A 23,648-nucleotide genomic window follows, 5' to 3' on the forward strand; every position below is an offset into this window, starting at 1 on the left:
GATATTTCAGGATGAAGTCAGGAGAGACATAAAAGAAAGACTGAGCCGGATACCTATGTCTTCAATGAAAGTGGGAGAGTGACTGAGAGTTTGTGAGATTATAGATAAGAAGGGATAAAGAGGAACCTCATTGTGTGACATAAACCTTAACGGATAAGGGGTGTACACAAGAGTGAGAGAGTAATGGTTCAGAAGCACCGTTGTTGATCTAGAAGGTAGTTCTCAACTCCAGACCCTAGAGAATGTGTTAGAGAAATGGGACCTTAGAGGAAATGGTATTTCATTTAAGATTTCATTTAAGACAAGACTATGAAAGATACAGGAAAACATATTTGCCATAGATTGTAGATTGAAAGAGCAAAATTGAAACTAGAACAAAGTAGCCTGCTGAAAAATGCTTTGGTGACAGTTAATAACAAACTTGACATAGCACAAAATTGCATCCTTGACAAAGAAGCAGACTTGAGAGATAATTCCAGAACACGCAGAAAATGAAAAGCCCTGAATATGAAAAAAGAAATCTAATCTTTGAATAATAGATAATTCTAAAGAATGCTTACTGTTAATAATAAGCAAGACAATATTTTATGTAAAACTCCTATGAGTGTTTAAAAAATAGCAGACATTTTTAATGTTTTCATAAAGGAACACTGAACAAAAGTGCTGTCTTTTACCTCCACAAAAACTCATACCATCTCTAGCACGGTTTTGAACAGAGGCAGGTGAAATTCAAGCTGATGAGGATGAAGATAGTTCAGACAAAACAAGTAGCTGATGGGATTCTAAATTTCTACCGGAAGTTAATAAATTGAACCAAATTCCTTCTCAAATCCTTACTATTATAACCTGTGATAATATTTTCCCCATGTTCCCTTATGTTCTCACACATATTGCAGGCCCTATAACCAATGAAACTAAATACTTTTCTCCCGGTCTTGGTACTTTTTCTAAGAAAAGTGTAATTTTTTAAGGTGATGTTAAAAAGAAAGCCATGAGTAATTTACCATGTTGTCACTCATGCATTTGAGGATTGAGGTTTAAAAAATTGTGAGAGGGGATTTCTGACAAATGACTATAACTTGATAATTGGTGGATGATGAACATCTTAACACAAAAAAAGTTTTATGGTTTTCAATTCATAAAGAAATGTTTCCTTTTTGAATATGACCAATATTTAAAAACACAGTAGAAGAAAAAATTCTTTGTTTAAAAAACACACATTTGTTTGGAGATGAAATGAATAGGTTTGGTTCCTGGCAAAATAAAGGAAAAAAAAATCTAAGCCTAGATATATCTTTAATAAAATATCAAATTTTCGTAGTAAAAAGGGTAAAAGTATACAAACAAATGAATAAACAAAAAGTAGATTGCTTGTAAAGGAAGAAAAACTGGGTGGGCTTCCATTTCTCTGTAATGTTCAGTATTAGAAGAGTAGAATGAACATATGGAAATTTTGAAGAAAATTACCCAAGAATTCTACACTCTTTAAATGTTATTTCTTTTCTTTTCTTTTTTTTTTTTTTGTGAGGAAGATCAGCCCTGAGCTAACAACCATGACAATCCTCCTCTTTTTGCTGAGGAAGACCAGCCCTGAGCTAACATCTGTTGCCAATCCTCCTCCTTTTTTTTTTTCCTTGTTTCTCCCCAAAGCCCCAGTAGATAGTTGTATATCATAGTTGCACATCCTTCTAGTTGCTGTTATGTGGGACGCGGCCTCAGCACGGCCAGACAAGTGGTGCGTCCGTGTGCGCCCGGGATCCGAACCCGAGCCGCCAGTAGCGGAGCGTGCACACTTAACTGCCAAGCCACGGCGCCAGCCCCTAAATGTTATTTCTAATGTATGATGACAATAGAAAATTAGGCTTAGGTATTTGAATTCTTGGAAAATATGCCCAAAGATGTCCCGCCTGAAAAATTTACTAGACACGTATGACTATTAACTGAATCATGCAAAATACATAGGATGTATTCATAAAGCAATTTTATTTTTGTTTTCCAGTGCCTCTTTAAATTATTCAAAGAGTCTAGTTTCTCCCCTACTGTGGGAGGAAAACTCAGGTGGGTCCATGTCTTCTCTGGTAACCCTTAGGTAAGAAAAAGTTATATTGTCACTTTACATCTCAAAAGTCAGTCTCAGTTCAAAAGTTGGACATCCAGGACTAATAATTCAGACTTGATTTAGATTCTCCTTTCCCCTTGCTAGAGTCTGCTGCAGACTGGAAGCATACCGTCAGGGAAGGGGTGCATAGTCTCTTTCTTCACCGAGCACTTCTACCCCTTCTTATCTGTCTTACTAACGGTGGGTTCCAACCCCTGCAGAGCTGGTGCAAGGGGAAGGGAGGAGAGACAAAAAGAGCGGAGAAGTTCTTTCTTCTAGGGAGGTAGCCTGGCTACATTCTGGATTTGGCAGGTGTTTAAAGCCCTGCAACCAGAGAAGCACATAGAAATAAAGCAACTGTAGTTTAGTGATTACAAAATCAAATGCAGTAGTCAAAATTGTTTAAGAAGGATTTCACTTATTGTATTTGGAAATAAACACAAGATTAACAATCCCAGATTAAATTAATAAGTTTGGGGAAAGGGGGGAAAATGGTAGGTAGGGGAAACAATGGGATGAGTTCCTTATTTTCCATTAATTGCTGTCCTACAGGGATACACACTGGCCACCTGTTCAGCCATGCTGCTTACCTTGAGCTTGTAGGTCAGCTCACCACTGCAGGACCCCAGCATGTTCTAACTGAGGTGGAACCTTTTGGGCAGCAGGTGAAATTTTAAGTTTAGTTACTAATCTTCCTTTTTCTTTTCTTAGATAGTAGGTAGCCAATTAAAACTTGTCTACTCGTGCAGGGGATTCATAATATATCATGCACTGGCTGCAAGGACTCAATTTAGTTTTTCAGGGCTGGGTTGGGGGAAGGAAAGTCCGCATAATTTGCAGGATCTAGTGCAGAATGAAAACGTGGGGCCTCCTGTCAAAAAATATTAGTAAGAATTTCAAGATGATGACAGTAAAGCACTAAACCAAGTGCAGGGCCTTTCTATGTGCAGGGACCTGGGTGAAACCAGCCATGGTTGGGGATTTCTGGCTGCATTGCAGTACGTCTCATATTTCTGCATTTCTAGTTAGAGCCCAAAATGACCTCAGCTTCCCAGTCATAATAATTTAAATACTGTTTATTAGTTGAAAAAACTTTCATCACTAACCACAGATAAAACATGGAAGACTAGATTGAGTTTGCAGGACTGAATATAACAAACTTAACAACTTTGACAATGTAAATTGTAGCTGTCAGAAATGAGATGTGTAAGTATAGGAGGAAAATAGCTTGGAGATATCCTCATTTCATAAGGCAGGCAGCAAGAAATAGTGTAATAAATTCATGGATAGAGACTTAAGTGTAATAAAGTTTTAATATTTTAACAGAAGAATTAAAATATGATTAAAATATAAAATATTGAAAGGAGGAGGGATTAGTATAGATAAACAAACCTTATCTTTTATATCAGAAAGCAAAAAATACTATCTAAATTTGATAATAAATAGATAAATGAGTAATTAGCTGGAGTTATGGAGATAACTGCCAAAAGATCTAAAAACAAATATAGTTAAAAGAGGTGTCTTTGGGCCGGCCCCGTGGCTTAGCGGTTAGGTGCTCGCGCTCCGCTGCTGGCGGCCCGGGTTCGGATCTCGGGCGGGCACGGACGCATCGCTTCTTTGGCCACTATGAGGCCGCGTCCCACATACAGCAACAAGAAGGCTGTGCAACTATGACATACAACTATCTACTGGGGCTTTGGGGGGGAAAAAAGAAAAAGAGGTGTCTTTGTAAATGCGTCTATTCTAGAAAATTGTCAATCAAGTTCTTCTATACTTTTGATTTTTTTAAACATGTGCTTAGTTATTTAATAAAAATAATTTTGAAGAACCAAGGTAAGTTATTCCAAGAGGAAGGTATGATATAAATTAGGTTATTCAAGAAGATGCGTCTATGAAAATAGATGATACATATTCCCTTATTTTGGTTCCCAGTAACTGCCACTCATGTGGGCAGAGCTGTTTAAAAACATACAGCTGCTCAATGACAAAAGTTTATTTAAATTAATTATTAAAAGGCATACTCTATCACTGGATAAAAAAAATACCTTATTAAAAGTATGTCTAATCTAAAATGATACAGCTTAGAAACAAAAGCAGAAGGAGAAGGTATATCAGGATATCTAAGCACAAAAGAAAATTAGACGTCTTCAAGAAAAGACGATGGCATTGGCCTTCCCCCAAAATAAAAGAAATGAAATTAGAACAATAAAAAGGGTATTTACTTTTTTGCTTATGTGTGAGGTTTTTTCAGTTACGATACTGGACTAAAATATTTAAAAAGGGTATCAAATCGATGCTAAAACCAAGGGAATATTTTAACTTTTTACCACAAACTTTAAGAAGCGTTGTATTAAAATAGAATGGTTTAGATGAAAGATTATAAAACCCAGACTTCTTATATGGCCTAAAAGATCCAACATCATGCCTGTAGCTTCAACTTTATATCCTGTCTTTCTTCCTCTCACTTTTTTTCTGTTCCTTGAACATGTTAAGCTTGTTCCCCCCATTTGGGCCTTTGTTTTTGCTGTTCCATTGGCCTAGAATGCTTTTCTCCCAGATATTTCACGGCTACTCTCAGGGCAGATGTCAACTCTTTAGTACCCAGCCCTCATGGTCACTGTCATTACAACCTGTTATATTTTCTTCATTGTGTTTGTCACTATCTGAAATTATCTTGTCACATATTTACATGTGTGTTTATTTTCTCTCTCTCAACTAGTATGGAAATTATTTGATAGCAGGATCTTGATCATTTTATACACTGGTCTCTCTCTTTGTACCTGACATGGAATAGAAACAGAATAAATATTTGCAAAATGAATGAATGAGTTTTGAGATGAACATTCAATCTCTATTATCAAAGAGAGGAAATGTTCAATGTTGGGCTAGTTGAGACCAAAGGTGAACCTGGCTTAAGGGAAAGTCAAAACTCCTAGAGTGTCCAGAAAACACGATAGGATTCCTCATTTTTGCTCTTCTAATCTAGAGGAAGATGAAAGGGGCTGGGCTGAGAATGAGGAAAAGAAATAATTTAAATGTAAGGCTGTGACAAACCAATTCCCAGTGACATTTATGCTGGAGCATTATATCAAATAATGAGGTGCATCCCTGAGTCAAGGAATAATTTAAATCTTGAGCATGTCCCCCTGACAGAAGAGGTGGGCTCTGCAACATAGGATGTTTAAAGAATTTATGTACAAAGAAAGCAGAAACAAAAAACAACATTAGCAGCTGTTCACCTGGTCCTACCTCTTCCAGCTGCTGCAAGACTGAACCAAGAGGTGAAAACAACCAACACTGTCTACGAACTCAGATTTACTGGAGAGTAAACAAACAAGGTACGTGGTGGAGGGAAAGTGAAAGAAGTGGAGGATTCAGGAAGATAGCACCCTCTTGTTTTGGATCTAAAAGAAGGCTTGGATCTCACAGATCTAACAGAGATAAAACTTCCTTCATCAACAGTTAATGAGTTGAGAGGGTATTTTGGAAACATAGTCACTGAATATGGAGGACTGCCCATTCCCCTCCAATCCCAACTCCTACACTTTTGTTTTAGGAGTTTATTATTTAGCTTTTCATTAGCCTTTTATTTATCTGAAATTTAACACACACACACACGAAATCTAATTTGTGCTTTTACAACACTGTTAGTCTTTGGTCCCAGTACTTCTATTAAATAGTCCGTGATTTCTCCGCTAATTGGTGCTGCCCCATCTGTCATTATAGATGCTCTCTGTAAGGAGGCTTGTTTCTGGGCTTTGCATTGTATTTCGTTGGTCTAGTTGTCTCTCCATGCATCGATACCACATTGTTTAATTATAGCGTGTTTGGATATGTGGTAGGGTAAATACCCCTTCTTCACCATCTCTTCTTTTCTTCTCATTCTTTTTACTTCTCTTTTCTGAAATTGATTTGCTCCTTCCTCTGTGAAAATTCTGTGAAAAAAATGTTTGAATTGCATTGACTATATAGATAATTCAGGAAGAATTGCCATCCTCACAATATTGAATCTTTCTATCCATGAACACAGCAAAACTTTCCATTTATTTAAGTCCTTTGCCTCCAATAAAGTTTTTATCATTTTCTCCATAATGATCTTATTTATATCCCAAAAAATAAATACGAAAAACACAAACAACCCAATTGAAAATGGGTGGAGGCTATGAATAGACAGTTCATACAAGTGGAAATCCTGTTGCCTGTGAACATATGAGAAGACACTCGACTGGTAACCAGAGGAATGCAAATTAAATCAAAATACCATTCCATATCATCTAATTGGCAAACATTAAACAGTTTCTTAGTATCAAATGTTGGAAATGATTTTGAACCTTTAAACTCTACTGATGGACATACAAATTGATATAACAACTGATGAGTATAATTTAATATAGTTTAAAATGTTCATACACTACTACCCAGTAATTCTATTTCTCTTTCTCAAGAACTCCTGCAGTTTGAAAGGTATTTGTTATTATGAAAAAGCTAAAACAACTTAACTGTCTTTAGTAGAGAAATGGCTAAACTGCAGTTTAATTATACAATGTAATTCTATTCAGCAGTTGAAAAGAAAAAAATCAGCTCTCCACTCAAAAACATAATGTGACTGATAAAAACAGGTTGCAAAAGTGAGATATCACTTATACAGTTTTAAGAATACAAAATAATAGTTTATATGTTGCTTATGGATATATACATGAACAATAAAAGAACAAAAATTTACAGGGGAATGACAAATATCGACTTTAGAATAATAGTTATCTCTGAGGAGGAAGAAAGGAAGGGAAGAAAGGAGAAATGGGCTGGGTTTTTTTCTGTAAAATTTTATCTTGGAAAAAAGAAAACTAAAGCAAATAAGGCAAAAATTAATATCTGTCAAATATGGTTAATGGTATATAAATGTCTGTTATAGTATTTTCCAGAATTTTCTGTATGTTTGAATTATTTCATAATTTGTAAAAAATCTTAGATTTAGTGCTGATGTAATAATAGATATTTAGATGTAGTAACACAGTAGATTGCTAACCTAACTCCATTTTACGTATAAACACAAAATATTTTTGAATTGTAAATAAATATGGACATTTCCAGGAATGCAACTCTGGTATAAATCAAGCAAGACTGGACTTGGATTTATTCAGAATTTTACCAAGATTTTTGCTTATTTTGGAATACCACTCAGTATGGCAATGACGTTTGTGGTATTTGAGTTACAGTACAAACACCTGTGTCAGTTCAAATATGTAGCTGTTAGGATTCTACTTCCAGGTTCAAGCAAATCACTATTTCATTATGTCATCTAAAATAGTTACTAACATATTGAATTTTACACTATATCATTGTAATTTATTTATATTACAATTGTAACTATGTACTTATAATTACTAGAAATTACTTTTTTTGCCTGTACATGTTAGCTAGGCATTATATTTATTTTTTAAAGATTATTTGTGAAGGTAGATGATATTATCTACGGATTTCATTGCAGAATAGGAAAGGCATGTCTGAAGGGGTTGAGAAGCACTGGTCTGGCCTCGTCCTCCATCTCCCCACTGATCTCCGCATTTACTCACAGGCTTTTCAAGAAATCAAGTCCATTAGGACAGGGAGGAAGGCAGGGGCTGATTTAGGGATAGGAAGTGGGGGATGTGGATTCCCTGAGTCTGGGAAGACGGAGAGGTGACAGTTTCTGCAGTGACAGAGAGCTGCTCCCTGCTCCCATCTCGTGTAGCTCTTGAAGTGATAGAACTTGGGACGAATGTGGATGCTTTGGAGAGGATGCCTCTGAGGGCCAACTCGCAGCCTGTAGGGAGTAGCAAAGCCCAGCAGATGGAGACACAACGATGACGGATGGAGGATGATCAGCCAGCCTAACAAATTGGTGCTTGGAGGCTGTTCAATTTTATTTGGAAAAAAATAAGGAAATATGAACTCTCATAACTAGGATTCATGAAATTGATTCTATTTGTTGGAGGGTAATGAAAGGAGAATATCACACAATATGTGAGAAAAGAAAAAATTTAATATTGACTGGCACCGTGTCCCTCAGTAATCCTGGCTTCAGGATTATCTTTTCCCTTGGTCCTGGCCTAGGCGGCCAGCCACCATTTCTTGTGGCCAGCTCCCAATCTTTCTGTTCAAATTCTTATCCTATCTCCCCTCATCATCACATTCTCAGTGCACACAAATCTCTGTCTCCTTTGCCCACAGATGAAATCTAAAAAGTCTTTGTTCTTTATCAAGCAGTGCAAATTAAAATTTTTTCTGTCTCATTTGCTACCATTCCAGACTACTTCTGAAGACCATCTTGCATAAATTAAAAGGTTCATAAAAGGCCTTCTCTCATTAAAACTTACTTTATCCCAGAAATAATTTACCCCGCTCCCATAGAATGAAAATTGCTGCAAAATTTGGGGGGTATAGTTTACAGAAATGTAAAGAAAAACTTTTATAGAAACAGACCATTTTTCCGTATGGAAAGACTCTATATTATAAGAATGTCAATTCTTCCTAAATTGATGTCTATACTAAAATAAGTTCCAGTTGAATTAAATATTTAAAAAATATATAAAAAACTAAATTATAATGAATCTGAATAGTTATGCAGCCTCTGAGAGGAGTAGGACATTCTAATACAAAAAAACAAACAAGGGAAGAATTAGACTATCTAAAGTTAACCTCATTTTATTTAAGAAAAATCAAAATAAATGTTAAAAAATTTATAGCAATTATGATAGCATAGGCTTACATCTTAATTTAATGCAGGACTCATAAATGTAAACAATGAAGAAAGTGTTCAGTGTATAAAAGGACAAACATTTGAACAATTAGCTAAAGAAGAAATACCACTAGTTAATAATTACAGAGAAAATGTTCAATAATCTAATAATCAAATGAATTCAGATTTACAAAAAAGAGACCATTTTTTACTTCCAAATTAGCAAAAATTTTTTAAAAAATGTACAACCACATACTGGTGAATGAAATAGTACTCTTACGCATTAAAGAGAGAGATATGAATATTCTGGCAATTATTCATAAAGGGCCTTAAGACAGTTCAGATGTTTCAGCTTAATGACTCTATTTTGGGGAAATTTATGCCAAGGAAATAATCCTAAAATTTACATACAAATTTATTAATTGTAGCATCAGTCATAAGATCAAAACTTTGGAAAAAATTTTTACAACCAACAGTAGGATAAATTCACTCTGTGGAATATCATGCAGTTTTTTTTTTTTAATTTTTTGTTTATTGCAGTAACATTGGTTTATAACAACATGTAGTTATTTTTAAATGATATTTAAAATGATTATATAACAACATGGAAATGCTTATAATAGTAAATAAAAGGCAATGTTGGTCAATAAAAATATTAAAATTTGTCTAACCTAATTATTAATTAGAGAAACAGCATTCAAACACAATGAGATATCCCTATGTATCCACCAGACTGGCTAAAATTAAGTAGCCTAAAATTAGCAAATGTTGATGAGACTGTGGCATAACATGAACCCTCATGCATGGCTGATGAGAGTGTAAACTGGTTCAACATCTGTCTGACACTATCTAATGAAGCTGAAGATATACATACCCAATGACCCAGCAATTCCACTCATAGGTATAGAACCCAGAGAGACCGCTGCACATGAGCACCAGGATACCAGAATGGACGAGAAGGCTCATGGCAGCAGTGTTTGGAATAGCCTGAAACTGGAAATGTCCATCACCAGTAGGATGGTTGAATTGTGGATTACATGTGCTGTGAGACAGAACACAATAAAATGAACAAATGAGAGCTAAACATCACAACATAGATTATTTTCACAAACATAATGTTGAGTGAAAGAAGCAAGTCATAAAAGAAGATGTGTTTATTATTCCATTTATAAAAAGTTCAAACATAAATGAAACTAAACTATTTTGTTTAGAGATATATACAAAGGTGGTAAAACTATAAAGAAATACAAGGACATGATTATCATAATAGTCAGGGTAATAATTACCTCTGGTGGAATGGAGGAGTTGTGATGGGGAAGGATACATAGGAACGTGGAGAGCTTCTCTGGGTTGGGGAGTGTTTGATTTCTTGACCTGGAATATGATTACATGAGTGATGGCTTTACAATATTTTTTAAACTGCACATGTGTATTTGCACATCTTATATAATGCATGTTATATGTTATGGATTGAATTGTACCCCCCCCCCAAAAAAAAAAAGAAGATATGTTGAGGTCCTAATCCCCAATACTTCAGCATTTGACCTTGTTTGGAAATAGAGTTGTTGCAGATGTAATTAGTTAAGATGAGTAGGAGCAGGGTGGGCCCCTATTGCAGTATGACTAGTGTCCTTATAAGAAGACAGTCATGTGAAGACACAGAGACACAGAGAGGATGCCACATAAAGATGGAGGCAGAACTTGGAGTGATACATCTACAAGCCAACGAACATCAAGGATTGCCGGCCATCACCAGAAGCTAGGAGAGAGGCATGAGACAGCTTCTCCTTCAAAGGCTTCAGAAGGAGCCAACCCTGCTGACACCTTAATTTTGGACTTCCAGTCTCCAGAACTGTGAATAAATTTCTGCTGTTTTAAGCCACCTAGTTTGTGGTTCTTTGTTCTGGCAGCTCTAGGAAACTAATACATTATATTTTTGCATCAAAAATATTTTTTAAAAGTTCCCAAGAATTTATGTTTATGGCCTCTAATTTCTTGAATAAATCATAAAACCTAAAATTAAAAAGTAGTTAAATCATCCTACTTTATAGATTCCCTGGAAAAGTTACACTCAAAGTCACCACTCACCTATAAAAATAAGGATCTTCTATTCAGAAAAGGAAACTACTTGGCATATCTAGTTGTACCACGAGGTCAAAGATCAATTGTAAATGTCCGAGTACATTAAAAAATAAAGGATGTGGTTTGTTCCAAGTTGGCCTGTAAAATTTTCATCCTGACCCTTTGATTCCCTTCCTTACTGGAAATTCTCCAGCGTATGAAGTGACCCTGCATGTAGCTTCTGGGAAGACATTCTTATTCATTCCATTTCACACCAGAGCGAAGAAGGGCTGACCTGAAAGGAGACCTGACCCAGAACTTCTCTGGGGCAGAATGCTGATGAACACAGATTGCTCCGTGAAAGATGATCTTTGGTTTTAATTCTCCTTTCTGCAAGTTAGGCGTACACTTTCAGAGTCTACACAGCAATACGCTCTCGGAAACCTCACTGGGGCGTTGATTTTGTATAGGGTTCTGAGCATGCTTGTAAGGGTATTGCCTTTCTCCAATATGTTCCATAGGATCAGAGGACGCCATAAAAGAGGGCATAAAGAGGCAATACATGGAGAACAGATTTCTTTAAATTAACAAAACGCAACGTGATTTCGCTACTGCTTTCATGATTTCAAATACCAAAAGAGAGCAAAGCACAGAAAAATTTTCTTCTAGAAAAATAATGAGGTAGAATAGCACAGTGGTAGGAAATTTTGAAGCCAGGCTGTCTGCTTTCAAGTCTCTGGTCTATCGCTTCTTAGCTTGGTGTAGTTATTAGCCTCTCTAAATACAAATTTCTTCATCTGTAAAATTAGGATAAAAATTGCACCTACTGCAAACGTGATTCGATGCTACTACTAGGTACGCTAGGAAGCCACTCCTCAGACACTTTCTAGCTACTGCTAGGAAGATTCAATGAGGCAATATACGAAAAGTATTTAGCTCAGAATGTTGCACATGGTAAGTGCTTAACAAATATAAATTGCTGGCATAATAATAAAAGTCTTTCCAGATTTATCCTTGAAGTAGATACAAAATTTCCAGTAGAATTGATTATAGAGTCGGCTCCCTGTGGGTCATTTGGTTCACCCCCTTAAATTAGGCAGAGAAGGAAAATTTCAGCTTCTCAAGTTGATGGTTCTAGTACTTAACATGCCCTGTTGGAAAAGTAAAATTCACTTGTTTCCTGGTCTGTTAGATAAGTGGGTCCGGTTAAATGATTTCTAAGGAGATTTCCAAGGACAAAGAATTTGGATTCCTAACAACAGTTGTCAAGCTTAAATCAAATATGTTACAGTCTCTAAATCATTGTCTTTCTTTCAATGACCAACTTCTAACCCGTTCAATGCAAAATATGACCTTTAGGCTAGTTTGGTGGTCAAAGTGTTTGGGATTTTTGTTTTTTCTTCAGTGGTGTTCCAAGGAAGCCTCATTGACTTAGGCGGCTCTATTACCGTCAGTTTTCAGTCAGACTGGGAAATTTCCACACCACTCAAGTTTGCTTGGACTAAACTTTCAGGTTTTCCTGCTTTGAAAGAGAAGAAAAACATAATTTTGTGAAACGTTCAAAGAAAGTGATAATTTTTAAATCCACTTGTATGAGCTCCAAAGGTTGCGCTATAACCTTCATTTTCAATATTTGCTATTTTATTGATAAAAACTATTTAGTTATGGGAATCACTGTATTTCCAAATCCACCTGGGAGTAAGAACTAAAACTCACCAAACAACGCTCCAGCCTTACGCGGAAATCCTTTGTTCTTCCCCCAACTCCCACCACCCCCTCCCCGCCCGGACCCGGTGCGTTTGCTGGTTGTCCAGGAGATGGCACTGTTGTCTCAAAAGAGCAGCTGCCATGGGCGCCAGAAATGGAACTTGGGAAATATGGATAGTGTATGGCAGTTAGAGGTTAAAAGGGAGGCAGTGAGAAAAGTCCTGTTTAATGAACCCTGAGCATAATGGCAAAATATGTTTAAATAATTGTCTTCCTCCATCTCCCTTTTAGGGGCGAACGTGAACATGAAGACCAACAATCAGGATGAGGAGACGCCCTTGCACACGGCAGCGCACTTCGGTCTCGCAGAGCTGGTGGCCTTCTACGTGGAGCACGGGGCCGTAGTGGACAGTGTGAACGCCCACATGGAGACCCCATTGGCTATTGCAACCTACTGGGCCCTCCGCTTTAAAGAGCAGGAGTACAGCGGGGACCACCACCTCGTCTGCCGCATGCTGCTCGACTACAACGCCGAGGTCAACGCCCGGGATGACGACTTTAAATCTCCACTCCACAAGGCAGCCTGGAACTGTGACCACGTGCTCATGCACATGATGCTCGAAGCTGGTGCCGAAGCCAATCTCATGGATATCAATGGCTGTGCTGCCATCCAGTACGTGCTGAAGGTCACCAACGTGCGACCTGCCGCCCAGCCCGAGATCTGCTACCAACTACTGTTGAACCATGGGGCTGCCCGAATATACCCTCCCCAGTTCCATAAGGTGAGGCTGTTTCCATGGGTGCCAAGCGCAGAACTGAGTAGTCGGCAGGGTAATGGAGACTTAAGGGGTGGCTTGGTCTGAAATCTCCAAATAACTCAAGCTTGTTTGAGGCTTGAGTCTTCTGGCTAATTGCCTCGGATCCTCTATCTGACCTTCTATTTACATATAAACCCTAGCTCTCTCGTCCTGGTCCCAGTTTGTTTGAAATCTGGCGCTGAGAGGGAGGCAGGAGAACAATAGTGGCAGATAATTATCCTTGACTTGTGTAAACACCAATGAACTGATAGTGGCTTCCTGAGGGACTGAGTTGAAGAAGATCAGAAGGCCACTTTAAGTTTGCAGGAGAGATGAATGGTGTCAGACAGGTGTGCACTTGCCACCTCTTAAGCAGAATGTCTTATCTAAAGATAACTAAGCCTACTTTGGAATTAGTTAGTTTGAAGACATGAAAGGGCCACTGAGTTTTCCAGTTTAATGAAAGCTAACATTTATTAAGTACTCATAATTCTATTTATTATATATAATGAATTATATTTATTAAGCACACTGTTATAGGCATTTTACATTTCTTAATTAAATTCACTTAATTCTTATCACAATCCTAAGAGGTAAATATTATTATCCTTATTCTACAAAGGAGGAAACTGAGGCACAAGTAGCTAAGTAACTTGCCTGATCTCACACAGTGGCCATGCCAGGCATCAGCCTTAGGTCATTTGGTCCTAGTGTCCGTTCTTGGACTATCACACTGCACAGCCTTTATTTTTAACAATATTTATAGGTAATCTCTATGGGCTAGCAGGGACCAGAGGCTAACAATACTGATATGACTAAGACATGGTCCCTACCCTGCAGTAGCTTAGAATCTAGTGCGAGAGACAAACATGGTAAATGACATGGTAGAGGAATAACGGGAGCTATAGGCACATGGAAGAGAGTTTGCATTAGGTTGATGACGATAATTAATTTGGAAAGCATAATGTATTTCTCATTAAAATAGAGAAATCAAGTGACACCGTACCTAGGATCCCATTCATTCTAAAAAAGTAATTAACAAGAAGCAGAAGAGTTTCACATATAAACCAGCTAACTAATGTTGGGCCACAAAAAGCTAGTGGACAGCAGTTTTACTGAATTCCAGCCAAGTTCTACACCCTACCTTGGTAAAATGTCAGGGACTTGTTGGAAATCCTGCAGTATGAGTTAGGTGGAAGAAGAATTCCACTAAAGAATTTAGGGGGAGTGTAGTCAGTCAGGGCAAATTCCAGATGGACAACCCAGAGAATGTTCTGATGTATAAATGACGAGTTCAGTGATTCCTGTGATCTCAGCGAGAGATTTTCTCTTGATTGTCAGTGTCTTAATAGAAGACTGTCATTTTTTTCCCCTTAAAATTATATGTAAAACTCATTATGTCCTGGAACTTTATACAATTTTTGTAGAGAATTCCAAATGATTATGATGAGGAGGAATAGGATAATAAATCAAATGTTACAATAGTGTCCTTTGTTGAGTTTTAAGTAGGCTTTATACAGATTATTTCATTTTATTTTTATAATAACCTCTGAGGGAGGCACTGGCATTATCCTCATTTAACAGGTAATAGCATTAAGATATTTTCCTAAAGTCACACAGAGTTAGCGGTCAAGTTCACTCATTTGCTTATTTAACAAATATTTACTACGCACCTGTTATGTGCCAGGCACTGTTCTAGGAGCTGGAGATAGAGCAGTAAACCAAAAAAAAAGGCCTTCATGGAACACACTTTCTAGTGGGAGACAGGAAAAAAACAAAATAACAAACAAATATATACTCTGATATGGTAAGTGCTATGAAGAAAAGTAAAGCAAGGTAAAGAAAGTAAGAGAATGCCTTTTTGTTGTTGCTGTTTGTGTATGTGCTATTTTAGAAAGGCCAATTAAAGAAGATAAGGACTTGAAGGAGCAAGTCATGTGAATACCTGGGATGCGGGGAACAGCATTCCAGGCATAAAGAGAAGCAGGTACAAGGATCCTGAGGTAGGAGAGAGCTCAGCATGTTTGAGGAGGAGCAAAGAAGCCAGAGTGGCTGAAGTAGAGTGAGCAAGGAGGAAGAGAAGTCAGAGAGGTATGTATGAGGGTGGTTTGCAGACCATATGCATATGGCCTCATAGGCCATGGTGTGTCCTTGGTTTTTTACTCTGAATGAGAGAGGAAGTCACAGAAGGATTTCAAGTTGGAAAATCTGTCTGATTTACATTCCAAAAGGATCCTTTTGACTGCCTTTTGGAGAATAAATCTAGGGGGGCAAACGCATTGCAGTAATCTAGATAAAAGATGAAGGTGGGTTAGACCCACAGTGGAAATGGTGAAGGTGATGAGAAGTGGTCAGATTTGGGGCATGATCTGAGAAGGAGTCACAGAGTTTTGCTGATGGATCATTTATGGGCTGTGAGATGAAGAGAGGAGTCAAGGATAACTTCAAGGATTTTTGCCCAAGGAAAGGAAAAAATCAAGGGGCCATTTTCTGAAATGGGAACAATGCAGGAGGAGCTGACTTAGAAGGGAAGATCAGGGGTTCTGCCATGCTTGGGATGCCTACTTATCTATCATCCAGGTAGAGATATCAAGTAGGCGGTTTGATATATGAATCTGGTGTTCAGGGAAAGATCATGGCCAGAGAAACAAATTTGGGAGCCTTCATCATGAATATGGTATAGAAAGCCATGAGACCAGATGAGATCAACCAAAGCATCAGTGTAGAGAGAGAAGAGAAGTGGCCAGAGGACAGGGCCATGGGGTACTCCACCTAGAGGTTGGCGAGATGGAAAGGAATCAGTGGAGGAAACTGTAGAGAGACCTTGAGAAAGGAGAAAAATCAAAATAGAATGTTTTCCTGGAACCCAAGAGAGAACATGAGAAAGGAAGATGAAATCAACTGGGTCAAATATAGGTGACAATTCATATAAGATGAGGGCTAAGAAGTTACCACTGGACTAGACAAGATGAATTTTATTGAGGACCTTAACGAGAGTTCTTTTGATGGAATAGTGGTGAGAAAAGGTTGATTGAAGCGGGTTCAAAGGAAAAGGGAGAAAAAGACGTGAAGACATTGACAGATTTAGAGATATTTTCTTCAAATGGAAGAGTGGCGGGAAGAGAATGATGGCTGATGTTACAGCATGTTATTGGCTGATGGGAATGTTCCAGGAAAGGGAGAAAATTTGATGCAGGTGATTACTGGAGCAACATCTTGATTTGAAGACAGAGGATGGGATCTAGTGCACAACTGGAGGTGTGGATCTTAGTAGCACAGATAGTTCATCTGTCGTAACAGGAGGGAAGGCAACCCCTGTGTTTACAGATGCAGGGATGTTGGTAGATGTGTTGGTAGGAGTTTGTAGAAGTTCTCTTATGATTGTTTCTATTTTCTCAGTGAAGAATGAGAAGTGGACAGAGAGGAGATTTGAAGACTTGAGGGCAAAAGAGAAGGTGTGAAATGTTTACCTTGGGGAATGAGTGGACTTAGGAAATATAACAGGATTGCTGGGTGACCCAAGGCATTAAAGGTTAGTAGTCATATGTTTGGTTCAGAGTGGGGTCTGTTTGACTCCAGACCCTAAGGTCTTAGATTTTGTAGTTTCTATTATTTTCTGGTATTACCCAGGAAATGTAATTAAACCTAAAGGAACACCAGACAAGAAAAGACCTGAAGAGGTCTTTTGATTTAATTCTCAAGGCTCTAGGCAGAAATAGTGCTCTTGTCTTATTTGCAAATCTCCACGAAGGCAGATTCTACAGCACCCTCATGCTTAGGTCTCCCTTAGATGTTGGAACACCCCCTCCCTTCCACTTATTATTTTCTTTTCTGTTAGTTATCTAAGCTAGTTCTCTGCTTCTCATTTCTGACCTGGAAGAGCTCATAAACATCCTAATAAATTTTTACATCTTTGTATCAGTTTGTACTTAGGGCTTCTCTTTTTTCTCAGACCAAATTTTACATTTCTCCCAAATTTTTAGCTACTAATTGTTTTTGCCTCTGGATCTTGGTCGAAGTTTATCTGAAAAGGTCAGGAATTACGACAATATTTAACCTTATATTTTCTCTATAAATTTTAAGGAATGACTGCTACATAAATGACCTGAGAAAATATTCTGTGAAATGTACTGTTGAAGGTTCCTGTTTGACCTCAGTTGTGAATTTCTCGCCTTCCTTGCAATTTCCTTGTTGGTCAGTAGACCTTTGAATTTTTAAATACTTTTTCATGTTGAGGTTGGACTCAAGGAATATTTTCATACCTGAAATGTTATATATACTGCAACTTCAGAAATAAATTCAAATGATTAAAGCCTATGAACAATTCAGCAACTTTTGTTAAAAGTAAAGTGATCCATAGCTAGTAGCTATGAATATCTACTGCTTAGGTTGCATCCATTTTCTAGATGATACACTGGTATCTGGATTTGGTGAAACAACAAATATTAACAACCTCTACAGTGAGTATACAATCCAGTATTTTAAATTACATATGAAATTATTCCTGTTTTTAATTTTTCTCTGCTTTGTCACCCATAACTCACTCATTCTAGACTTAGCCATGCTCTTCATGTCAGAAATAAAGAAGCATGGACTTTGGGGTCAAACAAATTTGGGTCCTGCCACTTACCTAAAAGTGTGATTTTGAATAAATGACTTACTTCCAGATCCTCAGTTTCCTCCCCTGTGAAATGCATATACCCTGCACTTATGCCTTGGCAATAATATGCAGAGGGAGTCTTTCACTAGAAGGAAATAAATCTCACTCATAGCGCATTACAAATATACTCAGAGCCCAAAGGATGGTGCCAAACATTTCTTTACTCTTTCTCTTGAGTCACTTTCAGTCCTTGCAGCCTCCACCTCAATCCCCACCCCCCCCAATTCTCTTCCTACATCTATAAATATCTTTCCTTTGTTCTACGTACATCTTTTTTCTCCACCCACATCTCACTAGGGTCTGGCCATTCTTCCTAGTGGAATCTCTAGAAGACAATCGATCTCTTTCTAATACAGCTTACTTCAGGAGGCATAATTTTGTGTATATTTATGCTCTAAGCCCACCTTTCTTCCGGAGAAAAGAATGGAGAGGGACAAAGGGCTTGGAGGTGCCAGAGAAACATACCTCACCACTTTATCCATGAATAATAATAGCCTTCTCATAAAGTTGTTTTGAGAATTAAACAAGATAATATTTGAGAAGTGTTTAGCATGGTGCATAGTAACCATTAAACAAGTGAGGACTATACTATTATTATTATTATTATATATCTTTTGAGCAGTAGATCAGTGTTCCTGGGCTTGGCTTACTCACAGGGGCCTTCCCGACCAGAAGAGATAATATGGGAGATTGCCTAGAGACTAAATGTTGAATTTTATTCTGAAACTCACTGCTGACTGACTGTGGATAAAACAGGTCTCTACCAAGGTAACTAAAAGACCTTCTCTTCATTCCCTTGTAAGAGCCAGATTAGGGAAAATGGGCCTTTAAACTGAGTTTCTGTTCTCCAATAAGAAGCTTTGTGAATGTGAGAAAGGTCCCCAGGTCCTTTGAGCTCCCTGAGAGGTAACAGTGAGGAAAGTTAGGAGCAGAGGCCTGGTAACCATGGGTCTGAGTTCTGGGTTGGCCATTTACTTGCTGTATGATTTTTTAACAAGTCCCTTAATCTCTTGGATCCCAATTTCCTCATCTAAAAAATGAAAGTAAAAATAGCAACTTTTCAGAACTGAGTAGTAAGTGAGTAAGGCATGTAAATCCTTGAGCCCAGTAATGGCTCTCAACAGAATTGTTTCCTTTTGTCCTTCTCCCAAAATGTACTCTTGTTCCATTGTAGGGGTCTCTCTTAGTCGCCTTACGTCAGTGGCTCCACCAGCCTGTAAAATAGGCACACAGTGATGTGTTCCGAGGGACACTTTATCCGAGGTTAGCATGTTCTTATTCAGTTCTGTTTTGCTTCTCTGAGTTCCTCTAGTTTGGTGTATGCTGAAGAGATTTAGGATAGAGTTGGCTATTGGTAGATAGCTGGTATTGTAAATGTTTTTGTTGCTACATAACAGACTGGGTAAGAGAACTGACGCCCTTCCAAAGGAAAACTAAAGAAAAACTATTCAATTTACTATGCAGATGCTTCAAAGTGATTTAGAACAACTAATCCACAGCCGGACTTTCCAAAGAGAAAGACATCTTTATGACAAGTAAATGACTGACCCATTTATCCAGAAGATAAAGTGATTTACTCTCCTGTGGATGGGGAATTCAGTTTCCTTATTTATAAGGAACAAGGTCAGAGCTGAAGATGCTGTCCTCTAAACACAAAGCAAATTTGTAGAGGGTGTATTTCACTGAAAGCCAATGTATAAATTACATAAGGGGGAGAAAAAGAATTATAGAGTCTCCAATTGCTTTTCAGGGTACAAAAGGATATTTGATTTTTTTTTTCTCTCAGCGTAATTCAGAAAGAAATGACACCCCAGGGACTCAAGATTGGGTTTTCTTGTAGGGCAAGAAAGACATTTTTCTAGGAAACAGAAAGGTGTGTGAGGGTTTAGGTAAGGTAAGGATGATTTTTGCCATTGAACAATGCTGTATATGAAGCCCAGCATACAGGCAGTCTCTTTGATCATTGAATACGTTTCTGCACACAAATATATCAATGTGAAAGGGCAGAGGTAGCTTTAGAATTTCTCTGCTGAAGTGGCTTACAGGTAGCACTTGTGTTGGAAAGGTGGCAGGGAGATTTATCTTGAATCTGTGTTTTAATCTATGCCTTTAGAGGTCGGATGATAAGGAGAGTGTCTAAAGGTCTCTCCAGCTGCCACTGCTGTAGAAAGAGCTTCTTTGTCCAATTGTTCTTTCATGAAGGGAGAATAGAGACACCAGAGACTCACAGAAGGTGACGTTCATTGGGCGTCTTCTGTTTCCCAGGCTGGCAAATAGGAAGCAGAAGCTCCTCCCTTCTAGACCCATACCAGTCCTTTCTTGTGTGATGGTCAAGGTTCCTGGTAGTCAGCACATAGTGGTGATTTAGAGTTTGCTGTCTCTTAAGGGTCTTTTTTTTTGTTATTGCCTTGTGAAATAATTACTGAGGCCTGAAGAAGGTGTGTCCAGCTGTCTTAGTTCTGGAAGAAGCCCCACGTGCCAGTGAAGAGAGCTGGGAGGCTGTCAGGCTAAAAGGAGCCTTTCATGCTGTGAGAACCATCTTCTGTCAGCAGAAAACTTAGTAGTCAGTGTCAGCAAAACCTAATTACAGCAGTGGGAGCCTTGGACTCTGTGCATCTAAAGACCACAGGTTAAGAAGTACTTGACTTTTTTTTTTACACTAATGAAAGGTAAGAAGTTATCTCCCTGTGATATATGGGAGCATGCCAGGTACAAATTGAAGTACCAAATGTGTGAAATGAGGCTCCTAAACTATGAATGAATTACATTCCTGTATCCGTGGCTTAGTTTGAACTGTTTCTGAATAGGGGCTGGGAATAGGGTTGCTGGATAAAATACAGGATGCTCGGTTAAATCTGAATTTCAGACAAATTGTAAGTAATTTTTAGCATAAATATGTCCCATGCAATATTTGGGACATACTTATATTAGAAAATTTGTCTATCTGAAATTCAAATTTACATGGCAACTTGTATTATTATTATTATTATTATTAGCTAAATCTGGAAACCTCAGTTGGGAAGTAGGTAATGTGTTGTAAGAGGAGAGAAACGTTTAGCCACATCTCTTCTGTGTTCCCAGTGTCGGCAAGAAGGGGGAGATAAGGAATACCTAGGGACAGGTTATCCGTGTTGGGTATGTGGGCACTGCATCTTTAAATACACCAGTGTGGCTTCCAGGAAGAGTGAGCGTGGCCTGCGAATTAATGCAGAGCATAGAGGTGGGTTTTCTGAGCGGGCGCCTAAGCCGCGTGCAAAGCCTCATTGCAAAGCTTTCTGATTCCTTTATGCTTTTGTTTTTTTGTAACTCCAGTGTGAGTATATTCTTGATTCAGGCCTGGGGTTAATTTCAGCTGTCGTCCCTGTACTGGTAACTCTTAAATTTAAATCCTTATTTTGGATTACTCAACTGGCTACCAGTGTACTTCTCACCATGGCTCATCCTTTCAGAAAGGATGCATATGTAGGTCTTTAGAGAAGGATGTGTATGGAGGTCTGGACGGATGCTATTTTCATATTACTGGCGACATCTTTGCATCCAAAAGGGAATTCTTTTGTAATTTCAACAAAATCAAGCCTAAAATAGTTATGGTAGAGAGTGCTTCTTGTTTTAAAATATCTATGCAATGGGGTTTGTGTCCTTAAACCCTTCATTTCACTGGTCATTACCTAAGGATTAAAATAAGATCATTAGAATATATTTGAAAGAGCACTAAACTCAGATGAAGAAGACCCAAGACTATGCTTCCTCTTACTATGAGCTTCTCTGGGTTTCAATTTCCTCACCTCCGAATTAGAGGGATTGGATAATGTCTAGAGTCCCTTGCAACCCTAACATTCTATGACACTATAGTGGTTGTTTGTAACGCGTGTTCAAAGCAATTAGTCAGCCTCACATTTTGTCTACCTCTTTTGCATAGAGCTACATATCTGCCATCCTCATCTCAGCTGCAGAGAAAAGAGCAGCCCCATTTGCCTCAATTTTCCAATTGTCCTGGAAATTACCTGCCCACCCCATTAGCCCTGTATCAGATGAAAATCCTTCTGGTTACACTTTCTATAGACTCAGAAATGCTAATTCTTCAGAGATCCCACAGCAATGGATTTCTGGCTCCAGCCCACCTGCTTACCCCCTTATGGATTGATGATATAGAATTTCTCTTTATTTGTTTATACCTGGCTGAAAAATCCATGGTCAGCAGCTCAACTTTGTGCACTGTGCCCTGAATATGTACATGAATGGATCCTCTCATTAAACAAGTATTCATGTTGTGCTCATCTGGATCCAGCCGCTGGGCAGGATGTTTCTGATACCTTCATGGGTTTGGAGCTTCAATGTATACATTCAGTCTGCAATGGCTTATGACTGTGCTTCTATAATATGGAGAAAACTGAAAGCAGTTGTATGCTGGAATTGGCTCACAGTAGCTCACAAGAGCTGATTGTCAAATTATCAGGAATTTTTTGAGCTGATTGTTAAACACAACCATTTTTAAAAATTAAATCATATAGACCTACAACAAATACAGCATACTAAAAAAACAAAGATAATAAAGATAATAAATATTCAAAATACTAATTATTTTACTCTGCATATCTATTCTTTTGATGTTATTTGCATCTGTTATATCTATATGGTGGAAACACTGTATAATGATGTTACTGCACATCTCTTCCCAACCACACATTCAGTGACCTCATGTTAGTAGCTTCAAGTAGGCCATGACAGGAGTATTTACACCAAAGAAATCAGCAAATGCAACAGATCAGACCTTGATTTATTGCTTTGTTGACATCTAGACTTAAGAAATTAATGGAGAGAATGTTACTAATGCAGATTAAACTTAAAAATGTGTAGTGTGTGGTGTCTGTAGCTCTTACATTGTGAATAGCAGAAAAAATTCAGGAAATATGCTTCCAATATTCAAAAACTATTATATGTTGCAACAAAAAAAATCATTCATTTCATTGATGAATGAGTGAAGTTCCAATATATATCTTCATTGTTTCACACTTATGTAACAATTACTCTTTAACGTAATAAAAATATCAACCAACTTTTACATAGGAACTATGTGTACTCTTCAATTGCAGACACAGGTTGGCTATGAATACAACTCAATATCCGTACAAAATTGATAGAAAAATCAGTGAAAGCATTCTATGAGAATCAACTGTCTATACAGAATAGGAGATAAAGAGTATTGGATATTTTATTATATGTAAATTGTGGGCTGCACGTTCTTTTTATTAGCAAAACTTATAATAAACTTATATACGTATAAGTGTACATACAGTTTTTTTCCAGAGTGCCTGTTGTTGAACATTTTCCAGCACACTATTGACTCAAACCTCAAATCAGTAGAGCCCCCTCTGGTTGGCCTATTTGCTGGGGCTGACACAGTCCTCAGCTGAGGCCATGGCTCCTGATTTGAAACTGTGCTCCAGAGAATCCTTAAAACCCTTTTTCTTTCTGCAGTCCCTGCTATGATGACCCTGCTTCATCTCACCATATTTTGTTGTTTCTGATTCCCATTGGCTCTGGGCCATTGGAGCTGGATTTTGATGTGTTATATTAGAGGAGAATTGCCATTTCCTTTGTCTCATG

General features: G+C 38.0%; 1 protein-coding gene across 1 annotated transcript in view; it reads left to right on the forward strand.

Moving 5' to 3' along the window:
• Positions 1–23,648, forward strand: part of ASB4 (ankyrin repeat and SOCS box containing 4) — a 63,200-nt gene that overhangs the window by 32,605 nt on the left and 6,947 nt on the right. Inside the window, exon 3 of the mRNA XM_058568689.1 lies at positions 12,876–13,366. Within this exon, the coding sequence (XP_058424672.1) occupies positions 12,876–13,366 (491 nt within the window). The remainder of the gene's footprint in view (positions 1–12,875; positions 13,367–23,648) is intronic.

This window comes from Diceros bicornis, chromosome 3, assembly GCF_020826845.1.
Source record: "Diceros bicornis minor isolate mBicDic1 chromosome 3, mDicBic1.mat.cur, whole genome shotgun sequence".
NCBI lineage: Eukaryota > Metazoa > Chordata > Mammalia > Perissodactyla > Rhinocerotidae > Diceros > Diceros bicornis.